The sequence below is a fragment of the Nicotiana tomentosiformis genome, chromosome 6, assembly GCF_000390325.3.
Source record: "Nicotiana tomentosiformis chromosome 6, ASM39032v3, whole genome shotgun sequence".
Lineage (NCBI taxonomy): Eukaryota > Viridiplantae > Streptophyta > Magnoliopsida > Solanales > Solanaceae > Nicotiana > Nicotiana tomentosiformis.
Window position 1 is genome coordinate 35,092,501 of NC_090817.1, and position 24,324 is coordinate 35,116,824.

At 38.3% G+C, this 24,324-nt stretch overlaps 1 protein-coding gene and 1 non-coding gene across 4 annotated transcripts; both read left to right on the forward strand.

Annotated features, from left to right (window-relative positions):
- Window positions 1–3,575: 3,575 nt before the first annotated feature.
- Window positions 3,576–12,399, forward strand: LOC104088622 (probable WRKY transcription factor 20). Of its 3 annotated transcripts, none has more exons than XM_009593332.4 (6): window positions 3,576–3,952; window positions 5,129–5,320; window positions 6,779–7,337; window positions 7,460–7,616; window positions 7,690–7,845; window positions 11,505–12,399. In XM_009593332.4, exons 1-6 carry the CDS (start codon window positions 3,680–3,682, stop codon window positions 11,995–11,997), a joined length of 1,830 nt encoding a protein of 609 aa, XP_009591627.1. In that variant the 5' UTR covers window positions 3,576–3,679; the 3' UTR covers window positions 11,998–12,399. The 3 variants fall into 3 exon arrangements, with proteins under 3 accessions (XP_009591627.1, XP_009591628.1, XP_009591629.1); XM_009593333.4 differs by having other exon boundaries at window positions 3,589–3,827; XM_009593334.4 differs by lacking the exon at window positions 3,576–3,952 and adding an exon at window positions 4,671–4,879.
- Window positions 9,693–9,820, forward strand: LOC117274743 (U6atac minor spliceosomal RNA). The gene has a single exon (XR_004504926.1). It is a non-coding gene; the product is annotated as a U6atac minor spliceosomal RNA (small nuclear RNA).
- Window positions 12,400–24,324: the final 11,925 nt, after the last annotated feature.

Genomic DNA, 24,324 nt, shown 5'->3' on the forward strand with positions numbered 1-24,324 from the left:
TGTTGAGGAGCCAGTAGCCATTTTGGACAGGCAGGTCAGAAAGCTCAGGTCAAAGAATATTGCTTTAAAGGTCCAGTGGAGGGGTAAGTCGGTCGAGGAGGCGACTTGGGAGACCGAGCAGGATATGCGCAGCCAGTACCCTCATCTTTTCATAGTTTCAAGTATGTCTTATTACTTGTTCGAGGACGAACGATTATTTTAAGAGGGGGAGGATGTAACGACCCGACCAGTCGTTTTGAGAGTAATAGCCCCGATCCCCTATTAACTGCTTTCCCCAAATATTTTTCTGCTATTGTGACTTGCCAGGATGATTGGTTTTGAGTTTCAAAGTGTTTTAGGACACTTAGCCCCTAAATGAGAGCTTAAGCTCTAGGATTTGGACTGTAATCGGAACTGTATGAAGACGGGCATGGAATGGAATTTCGTCAACTCCATTAGCTCCGTTAAGTAATTTTGGGGTTAGAAGCGCGTCCGTAATGTGTTTTGGGAGTCTGTAGTAGATTTAGGCTTGAATTAGCGAAAGTTAATTTTTCGACGATTTCAGCCGATGGTGAAAATTTTGATATCGAGCTCGGAATGGAATTCCGAAAGTGGTTGTAGGTTCGTAATGTCATTTGTGATCTGTATGTAAAATTTGAGGTCATTCGGACGTGGTTTGGTTGGTTTCGGCATCGGTTGCTGAATTTGAAAAATTCAGAAGTTCTTAGGCTTGAATCAGAGGGTAATTTGATGATTTTATGTTGTTTTGAGTGATTCGAAGGTTCGACTAAGTTGGTATATTAATATATGATTTGTTGATTTTTTTGGTTGAGGTCCCGAGGCCCTCGGGGTGATTCCGAGTGGTTAACGGATGTGTCAAAGTTGGAAATTTGCAGCTGGAGCTGCTGCTTCTGTAAATTCCGCACCTGCGGAAAGGGGAGTTGCTTGTGCGAGGTCGCAGGTGCGGAGGGAAGGTGCGTAGATGCGAAGGAATGAGGGGTTGTCCAGTTTCCGCAGAAGCGGAGTATGGAGCGCATGTGCGCTTTCGCTGGTGCGAAGAATTCAGCCGCACCTGCGAGACCGCATGTGCGAGGAATGGAGCACAGGTGCGGAAGCTGGGGAATTTAGTGGAGTTCGCGGATGCGGCACCTTGACCGCATGTGCGGTCCCGCAGGCGTGGAAAAATAGCCCACATGTGCGAAAAACCTGGGCAGAAACCATAAATAGAACCCTTCGCGAATTTGGTTCATTTCCACCATTTTCAAATTGGTTTTTGGAGCTTTTGGAGGTATTTCGGAAGGGTGATTCAAGGGCTATTAGTGAGGTAAGTTGCTTGAGCCTAATACTCGTATATATGGTGATTTTTCCGTTGTTTAATCATTATAATTAGTGAAAATGAGGGGTTATGGCTTGAAATTTTTGGAGAGTAATTTAGGACCAAACGATGTCGGATTTTGATAAATTTGATATGGTTAGACTCGTGAGTGAATGAACTTTCTAATTTCGTGAATTTTGTCGGATTTCGAGACGTGGGCCTGGGGCGGGTTTGAGCCAATTTCGGGTTTTGGCCTAATTTTTATAGTTTTTCTTGTGGGATACATTCCATTAGCGCGTATTGATATTATTGTACTGTTTTGAATAGATTCGGGCCATTTGGAGTCGGATACTCGTGGCAAGAACGTGATATCGAGTTGATTTGAGCGGTTCGAGGTAAGTTACTTGTCTAACCCTGTGTTGGGGACTTCCCCTTAGGATATCTTGATATTATTTGGTGTGTGGGGGCCGTGTACGTGAGGTGACGAGTACGTACACGGGCTATTATTGCAAAAATCTTGTTTTTCCTTTCTACATCATAAATTATATTTTTCCTTATTAAATTGCACTAATACGTTTAATTGTGAAACTTAGACTAGAGAAGCATGCTTACGTTTTTTAACTGCCTAATTGACATTTCGTGCGTCATGTTTAGTTAAGTCCTTATTTGCCTTATCTGCGTCTAGTATAAACTGTATAACTCGATGCCATACCTGCCATTTCATCTTGCGTTGTATATTTAAATTGGGACTATGGACGTATTCCGGGAGATCCCCCTGTACTGCATATTTAAATTGGGACTACAGACGTATTCCGGGATATTCCCCTGTACTGCATATTTAAATTTGGACTACGGACGTATTCCAGGGATCCCCCTGTACTGCATATTTAAATTGGGACTACGGACGTATTCCGAGAGATCCCCCTGTACTGCATATTTAAATTGGGACTACGGACGTATTCCGAGAGATCCCCCTGTACTGCATATTTAAATTGGGACTACGGACGTATTCCGGGAGATCCCCCTATACTGCATATTCATTTGAAACTACGGGACGGTATCCCGAGAGATTTCCCACTGTGTTTACCTTGTTTTGAGCCTAGGGCTCCCTTAAGTGTTAAATTTTCGAGAATTTCTTTAACTGTGTTACCGTAAATTCTACTTATATCTTTTACTGTTTAATTTATTATATTTACTCCTGTAGGACCTTGACCTGACCTCGTCACTACTCGACCGAGGTTAGGCTTGGCACTTACTGGGTACCATTGTGGTGTACTCATGCCCTTTTCGTGCACATGTTTTTCGTGTGCAGATCCAGGTACAAACTATTAGCCTTGGAGTTAGTGCGTGCTGCCGATTCTAGGAGACTTCAAGGTATTTCTGCTTGCGTCCGCAGATCTTCGGAGTCCCCTTCTACTCCCTCGTCTAGAGACTTTCCTTATTATCTTCAGACTTTTGTATAGAGCTACATAGATTATAGCAACTTGTGACTTAGTGATATTCCGGGTCTTGGAAAATTATTTTGTGTATGGCGAGTGGTACTACTCTTGGCTATTTAAACTATACTGTTTATCTTTAAAATGTTGTGTTTTCTTTATATTTTCCGCAAATGTTAAGCTTACCTAGTCGTAAAGACTAGGTGCCATCACGACACCTTACGGAGGGTTTAAATTTTTAAAATTTTAGGTAACTTTTAAATTTAAGCGGCGTTTGTTTGCAAAAATCATTGTTTTACAAATTTCTCTATTTTTTATTAAAAACTAAGTATGCCAAATCATTAAAGTATTTAATGGTTGTATCTCATCTTTACATAACACACACCTACTTGAGTAGTATGAGAGGCTAAGAAATGCGTCCAATAAAATCTTCCAAAGCTAAAAAATAATAGGCACCACCTTACTAGGAACCAATTCAAATTAAACTTTTAACTTGTCGTAAGGTTCATAACAATATATAATGGGAAAAAGAAATTAAAAAAACAAACAAATTTTCTCCAGCTAAACACCATTAAAGAAAAGTATTTCATTGTTATTTTTATTTGAACATCTGAAAATCACATTTGGAGTAAGTTTTTCCTTCAAATTTGAAATAATTGATAAAACTTTTCTCTAGTGTCACTTAGTTGAAATTAATTGCCGAGATTTCTTTTTTCAAAATCTGAACAATATTTTCAGAAGAAATTCTTTCACCTCCAAAGTATAATAGTAGTAATTAAATTTTGAGTTATTTGAATTATTTAATTTAGTTTGGTGGAAAAGGCAAAAATATCTCTTTCCCTTGTTCGTCCAACCCCACTCCCCACGTGACGCCACAAACCCCATTCCCGTTTTTCTCCTTTTGACTGTGTACTTCTCCTACCTCCAAAAAAGCTCTTCTGAATCGTCAATGGAAGATTCTCAGTCTCAGTCTCAGTCTCATTATTCCCAGCAGTACAGCCACTCATCTCCACTACCCTCCATTAATGAGTCTTCGGAGCAGCAACTCAAAATCTCAAGCTCCGATGCTTCCGCCGTTGGATCGAACAGCAGTAGAGGTGCTAAATATAAGCTCATGTCCCCCGCTAAGCTCCCGATCTCTCGTTCCGCATGTATCACTATCCCTCCTGGTCTCAGTCCTTCTTCCTTTCTCGAATCTCCCGTACTCCTTTCTAACATCAAAGTTAGTTCTCTTTTTTTTAAACCGTTGTTGAAGAAATTTATGCTTGCGGTTAATATTCTGAGAATTTCACATTCAGATTCGGGATCCGATACCCTAATTAGATGCTTTTTGCTTAATACAGTTGTGCTATGTTCAATTTGAGTGGAATGCTAAACTAAATATTCGTTTTCCTTGTTTAATTGCATCATTACTTTAAGTTTTAGATACTGCTTTATTCACCTAATAATAATACTCTGAAGAGTGGAGGACCGGAGGAATTTATTGATGTGATTTAAAGTACGTTTGGAATTATATATTAGATGTTTGGTTGTTTTCGTTACATTGCAATTTGTTCGCTTGATTCTTTTTTCCTCACATGAGTGCTATTTGTTTTTACGATGGTTGCACGCACCGCAAATATTCCACGAGTACGTACTACCTCGAATGGTTGTACCAAATAACTTTGCCCACCAAGCCTTAGGAAGATAGGAGAATCACCTAGTATTTTTTGCTTTCATTAGGATTCTAACCTTAGACCTCGTGGTTCTTCTCCTGTGCAATTTTGGGGAATATGTATGAATATATGCTTACATATGTATATATGGATTTCTGTGCGATTTGCAACCGTTGGTTCTGATGCTTACTTTATGGGAAGCTGATGGAATTATTCCTCTAGATTTTTTGTAGAATATATATTCTTTCTTCCTCTCCATATTTAGCCGTCAGTTTTGTTTCTTCACATGTTGAACCATCCTTTTGGCAAGGTGCTCAACTCACCACTAAGTTGTTCCCTAGAGAAAAAATATATTAGTGTTGTGAATGTGACCGTAATAATGGCACCAGAGATTTTTCTGTTTTTTTGTTATTCTAACCAGTAAGATTATTATAAGCATGCCTGCTGTATGTGTCATTTGAGCCGTATATGGAAAGGTTCCACTTTAATGACCGGTAATGAATAACTTTGAAACTATTATAAGTAGCATCTATCTTTCTTGAAAGTATCTTCACCCAAATTGATAAAGTTACATTGCAAAGAGAAAAAAGGATTCCCCCCCCCCCCCCCCAAATAAAGAAGCAGGAAGCTGAGAAAAACGAGGCATTTTTTTTTATCACTTTGGTTATCTTATGTTCAGATGCTATTTCAATTGAGAAAGAAAATTGTGATCGACGAATAGTAATTTCACATATAACTTGCAGGCTGAGCCGTCCCCGACCACAGGTTCCTTCTCCAAGTTTCAACTAATGCAAGGCTCTAGCGGGAGTGCTGCCCTTTCATTTATGAGAAGCTGTTCCAGTGGAAATGCATATGGTGAAACGACCGGCGAATTTGAGTTTAAATTTGCTATTGGATCTAGTTCTACATCAGGATCACTGGCGAAGGAAGCTGCGGTAATCCCCTTATGACTGTTATCCTTGGTATTATTGGAAATAAATCACTTAACTCTTATTCAAAGCCTAAGTGTGAAGAAGATTAGACACAGGGAAATACAAGAAGAGCACTATTGAATATTACTCCCTACCCTCCATCCCATTTTATGGGATGTACTTTGATTGGGCACAGAGTTTTAGAAAGGAAGAAAGACTTTTGAAACTTGTGGTCTAAAACAAGTCATAGGTATTTGTGTGGCTATAAATCATCTTATCAAGGGTAAAATGATAAATTTTAAGTTAAATTGTTTCTAAATATAGAAAGATATTATTCTTTTTATCGGTACATGAATTGGGATAAATGGAGTAGTTATTTTCACTCCCTAACCTTTAAAACTTCACAATTGCCAAAGTCCACTTTATAAATTGAACAGTGCTTGATTCAGAAATTGCTTTAATAATCTGACATGGTGTTCTTGAAATCTTTCTCTCTTAGCTGCAACATCTCATTGGTGAAAGGATTGAGACATAATTCTGTGCACTTAATGCCTGTTGTATGCTTTTAATTATAACATGATATGTAAGGGCAGCCCGGTGCATAAAGCATCCCCTGTTCATGCAGGGTCCGGGGAAGGGACGCACCCCAAGGTGTGATGTAGACAGCCTACCCTAATGCAAGCATTAGGATAGAAAAACAAATTTTTATAATGATATGTCAGTCAAAGAAATTCTGTTGGTCTTCTTACTGTCTTACGTGTGATTTTTATCACATATGACCTTATAAAAAGATGAATTTCGTCACGTATGAATTACAAATATACAACAGGCATTTAATGTAAAGAATGTTGTCTCAGTTCTTTCGCCAATGAGACGCTGCAAGTGAGAGAAAGACAAATTCTTGCATATGATTATCACATAATTGCTTTGTAAGCAAAGTTGTAGGAATAGGTGGCTTCTGTTGGTTTATTCTCACTTTAACATAAGTATAGAGCGGTACAATGATAGCATCTCTTTCGTTACTGTTTCAAGACCCTTAAATGAATTAGTTTTGAAGATTGACTGAAAAATGAAAAGAATGGAATACAGCTTTTAAAAATCCAGTCAAAAGGTGTTTACTTATTGCCAGAAAAATGATGATTCATGATTGATTTGCCCCATGTATTTGGTTTGCATATCTGTTGCCAATTTCTTCTTCTCTGTTTTATTTATTTTCTCCTGCAGTTGTGTGCGTGTGGATAAAAGGCTCATACTTGACTGATACTTGGGGTTTGGAAGCAGTTCCTTTTTTTTTTCTACATTTTATGGATTTAATGGCGGAGAGTCCAACAGGGGTTGGAATTATTCCCTGCATATCTTTGATTTCTTTTGCCCCTTCTAATTAGCTTTTTCTTCTTTTAGAACCTCAAGCTACATGTGAACCTCATTATTTTCTTAACCAAGTTGAATCTAGTTAGTTCCTAATACACTGTTGTAATGAAGACCTTTGCAGGTTTGAACCAACAGCAAAGTGAACCACTGAATCAAATTCAAGATCGATATCTTTTTCAGTCATTTGCACCTTCAGCTCTTGTTAGAAGTGAGATGCCTAATTCAAAAGAAGTGAGTCTACCTGCACCTGTTAGTTTAGATGCCTCGTCCATTAGTACTGCCGCTGCTGATGCTGCTGCAATTGATAATGAGGAAATAAGTCAGAGAGGTCACTCAAATCCAAGCTCGCAAGGGTCACATGCTGATAATAGAGATGTATCATCGATAACAGCTGAGAGATCATCAGATGATGGGTATAACTGGAGAAAGTATGGCCAGAAACTTGTTAAAGGTAGTGAATTCCCAAGGAGCTACTACAAATGTACATACCCAAACTGTGAAGTTAAAAAGATATTTGAGCGCTCTCCTGAAGGACAAATAACAGAGATTGTCTATAAAGGTTCACATGATCATCCTAAACCTCAACCCAGCCGTAGGTTTACACCTGGTGCTCTTACGTCCATCCAGGAAGACAGAAGTGAGAAAGAAGCATCCTTCACTGGTCAAGAAGGTAAAGTGAATAGCTATTTAAGGGTTGTTTCCCTTCAACAAATGCATGACATGGTAGTTTTTATTGAAGCTTCCTTAATCTCATATGGAGTTATTCCTCTCTCTGGTTTATCTTTCTTGAAGACAAATTCAACACTAATGCCTACACCAGTAACATTGAACCCAGTAGTACTCCAGTATCACCTCGACTAGCAGAAGATGATGGTCTTGAAGGTACAGTGTCCCAGTTGCAGAGCGCTAATGATCAACTAGACGAGGATGATCCATTTGCGAAAAGAAGGTAAGTACTAAAGGAAGGCCCTAAAGTTATTTCTATGATGTAATTTGATTTTAACAATTGAGTCTTTAAGCAGGAAAATGGATGGCGGGATGGATATTACACCAGTTGTTAAGCCTATCCGTGAACCACGCGTTGTTGTTCAAACTGTGAGTGAAGTTGATATATTGGATGACGGATACAGGTGGCGGAAATACGGTCAAAAGGTGGTCCGTGGAAATCCTAATCCCAGGTACGAAAAGCATTCACTGCGACCCCCTTTTATGAGGAAGCACCCCTTCTCTTGAAGTTACGGGGCTATTTTGCCAAATTCCTTTGAGAGAGTTGTCTCGTGCCCCTAGGTATTCTCTACCTACCAACCTGTGTCAGTTTCAGGTACAAGTACCCTCTTGCTCAAAGTCGTTCTAGCTCTGTGGCGTCTAATGCTAATTGTCTGAAGTTCAAGGTGGTTAAGACTTAAGAGGTTGTTTTATGGTCCAAATAGATTAATTTTTTTGGGGGGAGTTTCCCATAATGTTGTCAGCCATTTTTCTAGTCGACTCAAGAGATTCCCCTCTCAATAGAAGTGTTACTTAGCAAAGTGAAGAGATATATATTCAATTGTTTTGGGAAGATGAGATGTAGTGGTGATATTTAATTGAACTGGGAAAGTAATTGACAATCCCATACAGCTATAGCAGGAAAGATCTTAGGAAGTCATCTGTGTTATAGCAGAAAGCCTTGGGTCTGTGCATAATCAGCTTAGAATGAATGATAAGCCATTTTCAACTAATTAGACTTTCTTTAAATGAAATCTTAGATGATTGTGTACTGACTGTTGAGAAGTGATTTGAAATCATTTTTATGTCAATTCTTGTTGCATGGTAGCCATGTACATAAATCAAATAAAATTTATCATGTGAAATAAATATCTTTAGCTCTCCACCGTTCCCTCCGCCCATCTAGCAGTGACTCTGCTGACCAACGCCGACCCCATCTCCACCTAAGTTTTTTGTGATATATTCTGTTATATTATTTACACTCAGTCTTTTTCCATTAGATTTGTTTTTGGTCTCAAATCCTCTCCTATTTATGTGTATCGTAGCGTTAATAATACGTATAAAAATTGCTAGCGGGAATAATAGATTGATGGAGATGATTCTATTTAATGTAGCAGTCTTTCCTTTTTACTCTATTCCAAAGAAAATCACACCTTTAAAAGTTCTTTATTTTTAAGTTCCATTTTACCGTTAATGACTTTTCTCTTATACCCATAGAAATATCGTGGCATGTTTACGACCACAAGTTCTGGTAGTATTTTTGGTATGTTCCGAAAGTCTTAGTTAAACTCCGTGACCAGTCAAACACCGGATATAAAATGATCCAGCTGGAGTTGTTAGTTTATTCATAAAGTTAGACTAACAAACTTGCAAATAAGTATTAAAAAGTTACTGTGGTTGGTTTTTTTTTTTTTTTTTTTCCTTTTGAAAAAATGGTAAGGTGATAGTTTTTCCTTTTCTGACAAGTACAGTTAGAGAATGCACTGGTAGTCTAACTTCATAGGTTTGCATTATGAACCTCCTCTCTAACGTCAATCCACCCCTTTATTGCATGAATCAAAGCTGAAACAATAAAAAGTAATCTCCTCTTAACTAGCACGAAAGGGTGTGGTCTAGTGGTCAATGAAGTGGGTTAGAACCATGATGTTGCAGGTTCAATTCCCGGTGGAGACAAAAAATACTAGGTGATTTCTTTCCATATGTCCAAGCCTTGATGGATTGAACTACCTTGTACCTGTTGCTGGTGGGAGGTAGCAGGTATCCCGTTGAATTAGTCAAGTTGCGCACAAGCTAGCCCGGGCACACCACGGTTATCAAAAAGAAGAAAAGTAATTTGCTCTTAATTACATATTATTCGTGTTATAATCCTTCTTCCTTATCCAACCGACATACCAACACTAAGAAACCAAGCTGCATTGCATTTGGAGGCTGGTTGGCTTGGGATCTCGAGAGATAAAATAGTGGGAATGCATGTATCTCTAGTTTATCCTCTCCCCCACTTATCTCTAAGGTAGGAACTTGAGCTACTCTGTGAATTCTTGTGTTGGTAGAAAGGAGATAGGTTGACATCTCTCCCCACAGGGACAGGAAATTCTTTGGGGATTTACCTCCTACAAGACACATCCGGCTAACGCTATTCACTTGGGTGGATCTTGTCCAATTAATCTTTTTTTGAAGAAGGTAACAGATTTTATATATATTTTCAAAGAGTAACCTTAGCACAAAGACTGCTAAGAGAAACAAAATACAGGAAGCCCCAAAAGCAAAAACCTAGTCCTGTACTAGTTTCAATGCCCCAATGATGTCATTTACTGAATCTACATCTTCTACTAGGGCCTCTTTACACCAAAAATGAAACAAAAATATACAATTCATCTTGATCTTCTGTTCAGAGTTAGCTACATATTCAAAACACCTTGAATTTCTCTCCCACCATACTGTCCACTAGATGCATGCTGGGATAATTCTCCACCATCTCTTCTGTCTCACAAAGTTGTCTGGATCATTCCAACATGCTAACAACTCAGCAGTTTTTCTAGCCATTGTCCATCTGAGTCCTTCCATACTCATAAAGAATTGCCACAGAGTACTGGTAACTCTGCAATGGATAAACAGATGACTATTTGTTTCCATCTCTCTCCCACACAAAAATGCATTTAGAACACAGCTGTGTCCCTCTCTTCATCAGGCTGTCCTGTTAGAACAGCCTCTTCTACCACAAGCCAGCAAAAGCATGCTACTTTGTATGGTATCTTATCCACTTAATCATAGGAGACTTGAGTCTATAACTCAGCGAAATATCTGGATATATATTCTTTTTGTCAAATCCTATTCTTACACAGTCACAGTGTGCAATTTGATTTTGCCTAGTGGCAGCAGTGACATTATTGAATATATTGATAATACTTTGACAACTTGCTTATTTTGGTTGAAATTTTCTTGAGAGGTTAATTACCACTTGATTCCCTGCAAGTTAAGTTAAAGCTACGGCATTTGAAGCTACTGTTGGAGAAGCAGTCACTTAAGCAATCATTTATTTGCTTTTTTACCTTATCTAAACTGATCCAATATGTCCTTTTCTCTGCTCATTTAGTTATTGGCCTTAAGTATTTGGAGGTCCTACATTCAGCTTCCCATAGCCTCGTAACTGAGGTGAGTTAAGGCAAGGTTAAACATGCACCTGCATGATTGCGCACGAACCTTCTGCCTTTAATGTATGGAAAGCTGGACCGATCAGCATTTCACTTTTTTGCCAAAGACCTGATTGTATTGTCCTTGTTTCAGCAGTCCCTCCCCCCCCAGAAGAAAAATAATTGCCGCTTATCAAACAAACATTTCAGAATGAGCTGAATGTACTTCTAGTGAAACATCTAAGTAGAGGATGAATGGTGCTCTGGCTTAAATGATTATTTTCAGATAAATGTTTGATCAGGAATAAGTAAAAAAAACTGATGCATGAATATCTGATCTCCTAAACTTTTGTTCTGATAGTTAAAATAGCCTCAAACTCAAGTAGCATTCATGGTTGGAAGTTGCTAAACTAAAGACCGAGCAGGCAGAGAGACCATGTGTCTAACAATTTGTCAAATCTCTGATAAAATTTTTGAATATCCTTGCATGGAGGACCCAGTGATGTTTTAGTTAATTTGACGTACTTTATGTTGGGAGGTGAAAGAACCTACATTTGTTGACCTCTCTTTCAATTTTTTCTTGTTTATGGAGAGGGTGATTATTAGCTATCATTTTAGCAAAAGTAAATGGTTAGTTTATCTTTAAACCTGCAAATTTTCTTCACTCTAGCGATAAGTTTCTTATGATCTTTTCTGAAGGTATTCATATGAATGTGATGCAGGAGTTATTACAAGTGCACCAATGCTGGATGCCCTGTCAGGAAACATGTGGAGAGGGCATCCCATGATCCCAAAGCTGTAATTACTACCTATGAGGGGAAACACAATCACGATGTACCAACAGCTAGGAATCATAGCCATGAAATGGCAGGATCGGCGCCTGTAACTGGAAGTTCACGGGTCAGGGCAGAAGAGAATGGCTCAATTAGCTTGGATCTAGGTGTTGGCATAGGATATGGTATGGAGAATAGGAGCAATGGACAACTTCACACACGGCCTGCAGAAAATGTACGTAACCAAGTTCAGGTTTCAAGTTCTAGTATGATGGTAGTACAACCAGGTGCTGTTGCAGCATGCTATGGCATTGTAAATGGTGGCATGAGTCGATTTGGATCTATAGATAATCGTATTCAGGGCACGGGCTTCGAGTCTCTGCCCTTGCAACCTTCTACTCAATGTCCTCAAAACTATGGAAGGATAATTTTGGGCCCATGATTTCAAGCAAAAGCTTAAAAATAAGAAGCCTCCATCCATTTTCTTTTTCTGCTTCTTGGTGGATTACAGAGGGCTAATCTCTTTGGAGTAACACTCAGCTTGAGATTTGAGAACCTAGAAGTTTGTTTCATCAAGAGTTCATTGTGTAATTAGCTTGTGATATGCTACCAATTGTAACAGTTATCGATGTCCGAGCATATGTGAACGTCAATATGTTCGCCCAACGGTAGGCAGATTTTGTTTGGCCTGGCTGTGTGGAACGGGGAAGTAATGGGCTTCGTTTAATGATTATAAAATAGTTGAATATGTTGTATTTTATGTAATATGGAATTAGACACGTGGCAAATGTATTTTCCCAATATAATGAGGTAAAGATAGGATGGAAATGAATTTTTGTACTTATCCGTTGTTGCTCTTGTACGTCATTATTTGTAATGATTGCAGGACCCATAGGTAATTTCTCAGCACAATCCCATGCAAGGTTTGTGGTAAATTTACATCAATACAACTTATATACATGGATAGTGTAATTTCTTTTAGCTACTGGTATAATTTAACTTGTTGTAATGGATCATTCGCTGAACCAAAACAATCATTCCTAAAATTGATACTATTAGACAAGTTGGTTTCAGTACTGCACTCAATTAAAACCCATCCGAAGATAGCAGAAGATTGAAATTGGGTGATGGACCACTTCCTATGAAAATGAAGTGATTTATTTTGACAACAAAGTATATACCCCAGCAAAATCTTCAATTATATTGTCCTCCCAGTAAATTCCTCATGTTATTTGTTTGAAAGTGGAAAGGAAGAATACTTCCAATTGGAACAAAAGCCTTAAATTCAATTAGATGAATCCGTTAGTAACGTGGTACGTACTATTTCCACTAAACTGCTACCCTCACACTCATACTTGATCCTTCACAAATTAGCTCTAAACGTGCTTGTTTTTTAATTTTACTTAATTAAATTGATAGGAAGATATAAATAGAATGCATGCTCAAATGTGGTGGTAAGCTGATAGATATTTGCCCATGTTCTGAGAACAAGACAGATTATTATTATTATTATGAGGTCACTCCTAGAGAAAATCCAGCATTCAACTCCACATTTCAGCACAAGTACCCCCCTGGGCCTGCGGAGATGGTTTTACGGTAAAGTTTCTAAGATTTTTATTATATACTAATTATGTACCATCTATCTTTTGCCATATTACCAATCAATGCTTATCAAAACATTTAATTACTTGCCCTTCCATTTCTTGCGTCGTTTGTAAACTGGATTACAGAGGCTGTTCTTGCCTCCTCATAATTAATTAAGGATATAAACACAAAGCTGCTTTTCCTACTTGCACAACTATTAGACTCAAAGACTCGAAGTTAGGAATTCCCCATCTCAAGATTGTTTGGTTTTATGGATGAGACGTCACACATCCATTTTACATTCCACTACTTCTTTCCTCCCTTTTTTTTGGGGTCATTTTATTAGACCAATAGTTTATATGGCCAAACTTCTAAAATCTGCTTATTTTGAGAAGGATTTTTCCAAAAGTGTTTTTATGAAAGTTTTTAGTCCTAAAGGTTAATAGTAATAATGTTTAAACGCTAGTTGGAGCAAGTAATATAAAATTAAAGTTCAAGGTAGTTCATGGAAAATGACTTCCGTCCATTACTAGGGAAGTCATCTTCAACATTTTCTATGGAGAATAATTTCTGGTAACCAAATACCAAATATTGACATCCTTACGAAACAAATTAAATTCCTGAAAAATAAGTTCCGTCGTATCAAACATGGAGCTAATTTTAGGTTTCAAAACCCGAATAGAATCTAGAGTATTGTTACTTTCTTGTCTTCCAATATTTTAATTCCAAAACCTTTTTGACCATAAACATTATTAATCCTACATCTTTCACTTACTTGTTAGTTGTAAGGGTTGTTCCACATGAATTGCCAAACTTTAGGTGTCTGTAGTATTATTTCCGTCCCATATATATATATATATATATATATATATATATATATATATATATATATATATATATATATATATAGTACTCCTGCTAGTTAGCACGCTTATTATGCTTTCTTTCAAGCTTACTAATATGTTAATTTGTGGCTAAACAGAAGTGGAAATTGGAGATCCATCTAGGAATGTTATTGAGAAGCAGCCTCAACAAATCAAAGTCGGACAATAAAGAAAGTTCTAAGAGTGAATAATACAGTAGATATCTTAGAGAAACTGTGAAGAGAAGGTCCTTTGAGCAATATAAGGGTAGTAAACAAGGATGATATCAACCTTGAGCCTTGAGGAAGAGTATGATTCAGTTGCAAGTGGACTTCAGTGCTTGATTGTAAAAGATTCAAGTGCCGTACTTCCCTTCTTTATCATAGTTTTATTAAGAGGCAGATTTACGATTTAAATTTTAAGGTTCTTAGCACTCAACTCATTGTGCTCCTGAATCATGTGTTTAGAATTTAATATTTGTTAAAAGATTTAGTTGTTTTTCACACATATATATGTATCTAGGTCACTGTTGAAATTATTGGGTACAATTGAATTCGTTGAATAAAGGCTCCATCCTTTGTGTGTACTTCCACATTTTGCTTGAATCACATCGAGTAAACATAATTTCTCTTTACACTATAGAACATAAATGAATCAATATGATGATGACTAGCTAGTTGCAAAACAGAATTTTCAGATTTTGATAACTTCCAAGACAACATCTGTTTTACTACACTGAACATAAAGTTCTCCAAGCTCCAATTTTTATCATTTTCGTCTGAAATTAAAGCACATTTTTGTGACCAAACTAAACCTTTGCAATTTCTTTTTCTAATCAAAAGTATATATGTAAATAACATCTTTCAAAACAACTATTCCATATTAATACGACAGTGCTTGAAAAATAATATAGTTTAAACATGTATTTGGAATGGAAGTAAAGACTCATTAAAATCCTAACCTCAAACCCAACCCCGTGTACTAGCTAAATAAAGATATAGGCTGACATCATTTGCTTACAATCATGCGTACACCGCTGCACAGCCGCCGGACTCCGGAGGCAAGTCAGTGGAGTAAATATTTACCCGTATATATTTACACCATATCAATAAAATACAAGACATATGTATTCACAAACACAGTTATCACTAAATCATAACTAATTAATATACATACTCACCTTAATTTATCACTTAATCATGATAAATTAGTATGTTTTTGTGTAAATAGCAATTTGAATATTTGAAAATTTCCTAGGTTTGACCGTAGGTTGACTTTATGGTTATCGGGTTCGAATTTTAGTTTTGGGACTTGGAATAGGTTCGTTTTGCTATTTGAGACTTGTCTGCAAAATTTGGTGCAATTCGGAGTTGGTTTGATAGGATTCAGACGCTTGGTTCTGATTCTAGAGGTTCTTGAGTTTTCTTTTGAATTTCATGCGTTTTGATGTCCAATTCGTAGTTCTCGATGTTATTTTGGTTTTTTGATTGTATGATATTTTTAGACTTGTGTGGATGTTTGGTTTGGAGCCCCGAGGGCTCGGGTGAGTTTCAGACGTGTTTCAGAATAGTTTTGAGCTGGAACAGGTTTGCTGGTGTGCTGATGCCTCAAGTGTCGCAATTGTGAGAACTGATAAGTGTAGATTTTAACCATTTATTAGTACCTTCTTGCTTTAGTTTAAGTCCGAAAGTGTTGATTTTTGTTCCCAAAACTAATAAAGTTGTGTAAAATTGTAGGCATGTTGGAGGACTGGAGCTTAAAAAAGAAATCTAAATCAAAAAGGAGTATTCCAGCTCAAAAAGGCAAGAAGGAGAAAAGAAGGCGAAAGTGTGGTCCGCAGAAGAAAGCACGGTCCACAGAAATGCACATGCGGCCACAGAAAGAGTTCTGAAGCCTTAGAGGAGTTCTAAGAATGCGGTCCGCACACCAAATTGTGCGGCCGCAAAAGCTGGTCATACTGACAAGAGTTGAAAAATTCAGAGAAGGTATAAAAAGACCAAGTGTGAAGTTCGACAAAGTGTGGTTCGCAGTCAAAAAGTGCGGCTGAAGAAGCTGAAGTGCAACCATAGATGGAATTGTGCGGCTGCAGAATTCCTCCCAACTCCTAAGAAGAAGAAAAGTACAGACCGTGCATGGAATTGTGCTGCCGCAGAAACGCATGAAAGATATTTTTGTCAGCGAATTTCTGGGCACTATAAATAGACGAAAAATACTTTTTTAGGGCAAGTTTTGTACTCTAAAGAGTTGTAGCGGTTATATTTTACTCTTTTGGGAAAGTAGTGACAATTATTAGAGAAAACCCATTAGTTTTATCATTTAATTATAGTTTATGGCTTTAATTACTTCTTCTACATTTTTTTTTTTTACTTTCTAGCATGAGTAGCTAGATTTTATCTAGGGTTGTGATCCAACCCTAGTGTGTAAATCTTATGAGTTATTAACTTTAACGCTTGTTTATGATTGAGTGTTTATTATTTAGCCTTGTTTATGCATTATTTCTAGAATTAATGGTTGCAAATATTGATTCATGCCTATTTGACTTAGTTCTTACTTGAGAAAGAGAGACTTAGTCTAGGAAAATTTGGCTAACAAGAATTGAGCTAATTTAAATTTTGGCTAGTTTAATTAAAGGGTTTGAACTAGAGATAGAGAAAATTCGACTTGCACTCATATTAATTGTTTGGATTGCTACCCAATTGGATTTGAGAAAGCCAATTTGGGCATAACTACTATATAACCGAGAGGTATTGAGTGGATACTTAAGAATTGAGAGTTATAGTACACCCTGATCTACAAAATAAGCATTAATGTAGTTTACCCATTAGGTTTGCCCCTAGGTGAAGGTTACATTCCTAGGCTTTTTCTCCAATTGATTAAAAATACCAAAAATAATTATTCTCTTTCTAGTTACTTTTAATTAGTTTAAATCACTTAGTGTTAACTTGGAAAACAATCAACCTTTGTTTGGAAGCGTAATTTAGTTGTCTCACGTGCACTTTTCAAGTATCTACCTTAACACCCTTCATAAACTCCCTTAGAAATTCGAACCCGACTCTAGTTGGGTATTATAATTGCAACGATCGTTTTCACTCACTATTGAGTGCGGATTGGACGTAGATTAAATTTTGGCGCCGTTGCCGGATTATTTTTGCGGTGTTAGAGCCTCCAATAAGAATCCAAAGCTCTTGATGGCTATCTAGATTGCATCGTCTTCCCTTCCTTAAAAGAAATTCGTCCTCGAATTTTGACATTTAAACAAAAGAAATGGAGCTTTAATTAGTAAAATTTCAACTTGGACTTTAAAATTGCCTCAAACCAACAAGTAAGACAATCTATCATTCAAACTAAAATCTAATGGTACTCATGGACAAAACAAAGTAGAAAAGCTAACCAAATCATGGAAATTATCATGAAATATCTCCAATCTACACGCCAAGTGTGCCCCAATATACTACTCATCAAGAAAAATATTAGCTCTCATAGCTTTATCAAGTCCAATCATAAGCATAAGCCAAATAAATAACTTATTCTTGAATTCAAGTCAACACGAGAAATCAAGAATAAGAATCATATGTTCAAACAAAAAATATCTCTTGGCTTCACCAATATTATCATTCAAGAAAGATTCAGCACGTTTTTTCTTAAACTCATCACACCAATCCACATGAAAGTTATCAACGTGTTCTTGAAATATCTTCTTTTCATTCCATGTTACTAATTTGTTGAAGCAATCGTAGGTACAAAATGGCGAACAACAAGCTCAGAAATATGCCATTGGGTGAGTTGGACGGCGAGGAGGAATAACTAGATGACGTGCCTCAAGTGCCACAGCCAAATTATCGTGGCCATGGTCAACAAGACAACGTGTCTCCACCTCCCCTACCTCTACAACCACAACGAAAAGCGGCGTAACACCGGATTTTGCCAACAAAGGTTATGCAAGTGCAATAGTCCCCCCTCGCATTAGGGCAAAATTTTTTCAAATTATCAATGTGATGCTCACTTTGCTAAAGCAACAAGGCTTTTTCACCGGTGCGCCAAATCAAAATTCTTTTAAATATTTGAATGGCTTTCTAGATACGTGTTGGGGGAGCAAGCAAATAAATATTTAGAAGGATGCTTTGAGGCTAAGGATTTTTCCCTTCTCTCTACGGGGTAAAGCTTTAGATTGGTTGGAACTTGCCTAATCATTCGATCCATATTTGGGATGAATTGGCGGCAAAGTTTATTGCTAAGATTTTTTTCTCCCGGGCACATGGCTACTCTTAGGAATGAAATATTGGCTTTCAAGCAAGAGCCCAATGAAACTTTGTATGAAATTTGGGAGCGATACCAAACAATGGTGAAGGAGTGCCCGAACAATGATATGACCGACAACATGATCTAACAAACTTTCTACCGTGGTATTAATACTACGAACAAATATGTGGCCAATCAATTGGCCAGAGGCAACTTTATGAAAACACCTTATGCGGAGGCATGCGAGATTCTTGATGAGATGGCGGAAACGTCTTTGGCTTGGCAATCCCGAGCCAATGTTCCACAAGGTGATCCCAACATGATTCATCTCCATAAAGAGTTACAAGACCATGGACAAGCCATTGCCGAATTGACAACAACTATGACTCAACTCGCCAAAGCCCAAATTAATCACGTTCAAGCTCCTAAGCAAGTTTATGCTATGGAAGGGGTAAATGTATTGGTCAACAAGAAGAGGACCAAGGGTCTACAATTGCAAATCCGAGTGGAGAGTTATACACAAGATGATAGTAGTTTTGATCAAGATGATCCTTATCATGAGCAATAAGAAAAGGTACAATATATGAACAATTACCAAGGGCAAAGGAAAAGTTTCAAGGCCCCAATCAACAACAATGGCGACCACAAAATAACCAAGAAAATTGGGGTTCTAACAATCAAGGGAATTGACACAACAACAACCACCAAGGAAATTGGAGTGGAAACAACCAAGGAAATTGGGGAGGCAACAATCAAGGTGGTTGGGAAAATAATAAAAATCAAGAAAATCGGGGGTCGGATTTTCAAAGGCCCCCGATGTACCAACAACCTAACAAACCACCTCCTTATCCTTTCCATGGTTCAAGTTCTTCAAACAATGAAATGGACCGTATTGAGATCATGTTCAAGAAATGATGAAAAAGAATACCGATTCGGATGCCCAAATTTTCTCACATAACACATCAATCCGTAATCATGAAATTCTAATGGGGCAAATATCTCAAGCTCTTAATATTCATCCTAAGGGTGCACTACCAAGTGATACGGTGGTAAAACCAAAGGGTGGTAACAATACGGGGCATGTTATGGCATTTATCACAAGCAGTGGAAGAGGCCAAAATGCACCCACCTCAAATGAAAAACGACTTATGGATGATGACCAAGTGATACAAGAAAAGGAAATCCCAAACAATGATGTTCAAGCAAGAGATGAAGTTCGGATTAACATTGATGATAGTGTGGAAGAGACTCAAGATGAGGTGAACCCATCTAAGGAGCACATCATTGACATACCGGAGCCGATAGTGCAAAAGGCTAAGGCACCATTACCTAATACTCCACCTCCCTATCCTCAAAGACTTGCCAAGCAAAATGGTGAGAATCAATTCAAGAAGTTCATTCAAATGATGAAAAGTCTCTCTATTAATGTGCCATTGGTAGAAGATTTGGAATACATGCCCGGTTATGCCAAGTTTTTGAAAGATCTTGTGACCAAGAAGAGGTCAACGAATTTTGAAACTATAAAAGTAACTCATCAAGTGAGTGAAATTGTTCATTGCACGGCTCCTTAGTTGGATGATCCCGGTGCTTTCAAGATTCCTCGTACAATTGGGAGTGCCGATTTTGCTAAAGCTCTTTGTGATCTTGGCGCGAGTATCAATTTAATGCCCTATTCAGTGTTTAAAACTTTGGGAATTGGGAAACCAAGACCCACATCTATGAGGTTGCAAATGGCCGATTGTACCATGAAGAGGCTATTGGGAGTGATTGAGGATGTTTTGGTCCGGGTTGATAAGTTCATTCTTCCGGTGGACTTTGTTATTCTAGATTGTGAACTTGATTATAAAGGGCCTATTATTTTTGGGAGACCTTTCCTTGCTACAGTTAAGGCTCTGTCACAACCCAAAATCCCAACCTATCGTGATGGAATCTAACACACTTGCTAGGTAAGCCAACAATCACATATCAGCTAAACATCTGAATAAAACATGTTTTATATACTCAATAGCGGAAAATCTCATAAATATCTTATAAGAGTAACTGAAATACTACTACAACTACCCCAAATTCTGGTGTCAACGGGTACATGAGTACTACTGAGTATCAACATAACCAAAACTCTAGTACAACTGTCTAAACAATAAAACATTACGGGAAAAAATAAAAGGAAAGAGAGTAAAGGTCTGCGGATTCCATAACAGCTAACTTGAAGTCTCCAAGCAAGTACAACAACGATCTAACAATTACCGTGTCCAAATGTACCTGGATCTGCACACGAAGTGCAAAGTGTAGTATGAGTACAACTGACCCAATGTACTCAATAAGTAACATGACTAACCTTGGGCTAAAAGCAGTGACGAGCTCAGAAAGATACATCCAGAACCAATATATTGACAACGGAGGTAAGATAATGACAATGACAATAAATAACTTAGAGAAATTCCATAATCAACTTGTTCAGGGTACAAAAATTTAGACATGCTTTCCATTTAAAAAATTAAAGCCCAACACTAATACGAATATGTCAAGTACAGCTAGCATGAGGAATGTTTCATCTCTATGCCTACATGCCAAATATGCATGTCAAATGTAATGTATCACATTGATATTCCCAGGTACTTATACTCTCAGAGTACTCAATATGTCTATCTCAAATTACCTCTCATCACACACATAATCACTCAGTACTGTACGGGTGCCTGGCATCAATGCCGCTCACCAAAGCACGTGTATATACCACTGTGCCTGCGCTCACTACTGGTATGTTAGACTCCAGAGGGACAGATCCTGCCCAAGCGCTAAAATAAATCCTATAAGGCCTACTGCAGCATGCAACCCAATCTACAATAATAAATAAGCCTATAAGGCCTGCTGCGGCGTGCAACCCGATCCACAATAACACTCACAATCCGGCTCTCAGGCCCACCTCAGTCATCAATCTCTCAAGTCTTAAGGGCTCAGAAATCCCGTACCACTCAGTCTAAACAATGATAACATGTGATGTAATAGTAAATGATAACACAGACTGAGATATGCTATGCAAACGAAGAAATTATGACTGAGTACATAATTGCAGTTAAAGTAGGTAATCTCAAAACAACATAAATAACCTCAGTAGGTTTCAACAGATTAAGCACATAGCCTAAACACGATTTCTAACATCTAATGTTCAATTACTCTAACAAGTAAGGTTTTCACGGATAGGACAAGACTTCATAACAACACAGTACAAAAGAATCATCCGGATCATGATTACCACGGTGCACGCCAATACGCCTGTCACCCAACATGCGCGTCACCCCAACACAAACCATACAGTACATTTTCCAGGAATTTATACCCTTAGTTCCAAGATTAGAAGTGTTACTTACCTCAAAGTGCGCAACTCAATGCTCCAACAAACCCTTGCCTCGCAAATCGGCTTCCGAACGAATCGAATCTAGTCACAAATAACTTAATATAATCAATACAAGCTATAGGAATCGATTCCATATGATAAAGCTAAGATCTTTAAACAAATTCAAAAAGTCAACCCAAAAAGTCAAACCCGGGCCCATGCCTCGGAACCAAAATTCACAAAATCTGTACACCCATTCAATTATAAGTCCAATCATACCAAAATCATCCAATTCCAACCACAAATTGACTCTCAAATTCCCAAATCTTACTCTCTAATACATAGACCAAAAATCCCCCAAATTTCACCTCAAACACACATAATCTAGGTATAAACATCAATGGGTATTCAATATTTATAGATAAAAGTAATCAAAAGTCACTTACCTCTTGAATTATAGTGAAATCCCTCTAAATAATCGCCCCTAGCCGAGCTCCACAAGTCCAAAAATGAGATAAAACTCGAAACCCTTCGCAATATAACACTGCTAGGCATTTCGCATATGCGATCCATTCTTCGCTTCGTGGAACTGCTTCTGCAGTCCAATTTCTGCATATGCGGAACTCACTTAAATTGTGCCCCACCGCATTTGCGGTCCAAAGCCCGCACCTACGGAACCGTACCAGTGGAACTTCTCCACTTCTGCAGCTCATGCCCTCCAGTCACCTTCCCTTTCTGCAGACTATCCATCGCACCCGCGGACGCGCTTCTTCGCACCTGTGTACGCTTCTACGGACTCCCAATCCTAGCTCCTCATCCGCTTCTGCGGAAAAAACACGCACCTGAGAGCTTGTAGATGCGGCATATTTCTCGCACCTGCGACCCACCAACAGCCTAGACAAACATGCATCTGCGACCCCTGGGCCTCTTCTGCGGTGTCACACCTACAAAAAATCCCTCGCAGGTGCGACTGCACCAGAACTGAAGCTCTAACATTTTTCCTAAGTCCAATTCTCAACTCGAATTCAATCCGAATCAAACCCGAGGCTCCTGGGACCCCATCCAAACATACCAACACATCCTAAAACATTATACGAACTTAGTCAAAGCCTCAAATCACATCAAACAACATCAAAATCACGAATCGCACCAATTCAAGCCTAACAAAACTAATGAATTTCTAACTTCTAAAACCAATGCTGAAACCTATCAAACCAACTCCGATTGACCTCATATTTTTCACACAAGTCATAAATGACACAACAGACCTACTCCAACTTTCGGAATCAAACTCCGAGCCCAGTATCAACAAAGTCAACTCTCGGTCAAAGCTTTCAACCTTCCAAACCTTCAACTTTCCAACTTTCACCAATTCAAGCCAAAACAAGCTACAGACCTCCAAATCAATATCCGGACATACTCCTAAGTCCAAAATCACGATGCAAAGCTATCGAAACATCAAAACTCCATTCCGGAGTCATCTACACAAAAGTCAAACTCTAATAAACTCTAACAACTTAAGCCTCCAACCTTGAGACAAAGTATCCCAATTCACTTCGAAACACTAGGTGAACACCCGATAGACTAGATGGCAATGCAAGCTTATAGGCCACCTCTCCAATCCTCTCAAGAACCTCAAAAGGGCCAATATACCGAGGGCTCAACTTTCCCTTCTTCCCGAACCGCATCACATCCTTCATGGGCAATACTCTGAGCAATACCTTCTCTCCCACCATATAGGCAACATAACGAACCTTTCGATCAATGTAGCTCTTCTGTCTAGACTGTGCTATATGAAGTCGTTCCTGAATTAACTTGACTTTCTCCAAGGCATCCCGAACCAAATCAGTACCCAACAACCTAGCCTCACCCAGCTCAATTAACCAACTGGAGAACGACAATTACTCCTATATAAGGCCTCATAAGGAGCCATCTGAATACTAAATTGGTAGATGTTGTTGTAGGCAAACTTTGAAAGGGGCAGAAATTGATCCCAAGAACCCCAAAATCCATAACACAAGCATGTAGCATATCCTCCAATATCTGAATAGTGCGCTCAGACTGACTATCCATCTGTGGGTGGAATGTTGTACTCTACTCAACTCATGTGCCCAATTCTCGCTGCAATGCTCTCCAAAACTGTGATGTGAACTGCATGCCCCGATCATAAATAATGGATACCGGCACACCGTGAAAACGAACAATCTCACAGATATAGATCTCGGCCAGCCACTCTGAAGAATCGGTAGTCATGACCGGAATGAAACGTACGGACTTAGTTAACTGGTCCACAATATCACCCAAACTGCATCAAATTTCTTCAAAGTCCGTAGGAGCCCAATGTTACACCCATGTATTCGTACGTAAAGTACGCCATAAGTAAATTGATGAAAGCTTGGAAATGAGATGTTACATCCCGCATTTTCGTACGTTAAAGTTTCGCGTAAGTTAATCGACGTAAGTTCGGGAATGGGATTATTTTGAGATTATAAGCATTTTGCTATTTCAAACAAGTGACAAGTAAATTCGTGAAGGTGATAGGGTAAGCGAATCGAAGAAAATAAATTTCGTCGAAGTTTGACAATTTGGGATAAAATACGGTCCAAGCTATAATACCGGCTGTATTTATGGACTAGTGCCATACAAGGTACCACGTGACCATGATAGTAAGGTGTATAAAGTGTACTAAAAGTGAGTAGTATTTTAAATCATTTGAGATAATTCTTAATTATGTGGGTAATTGGTT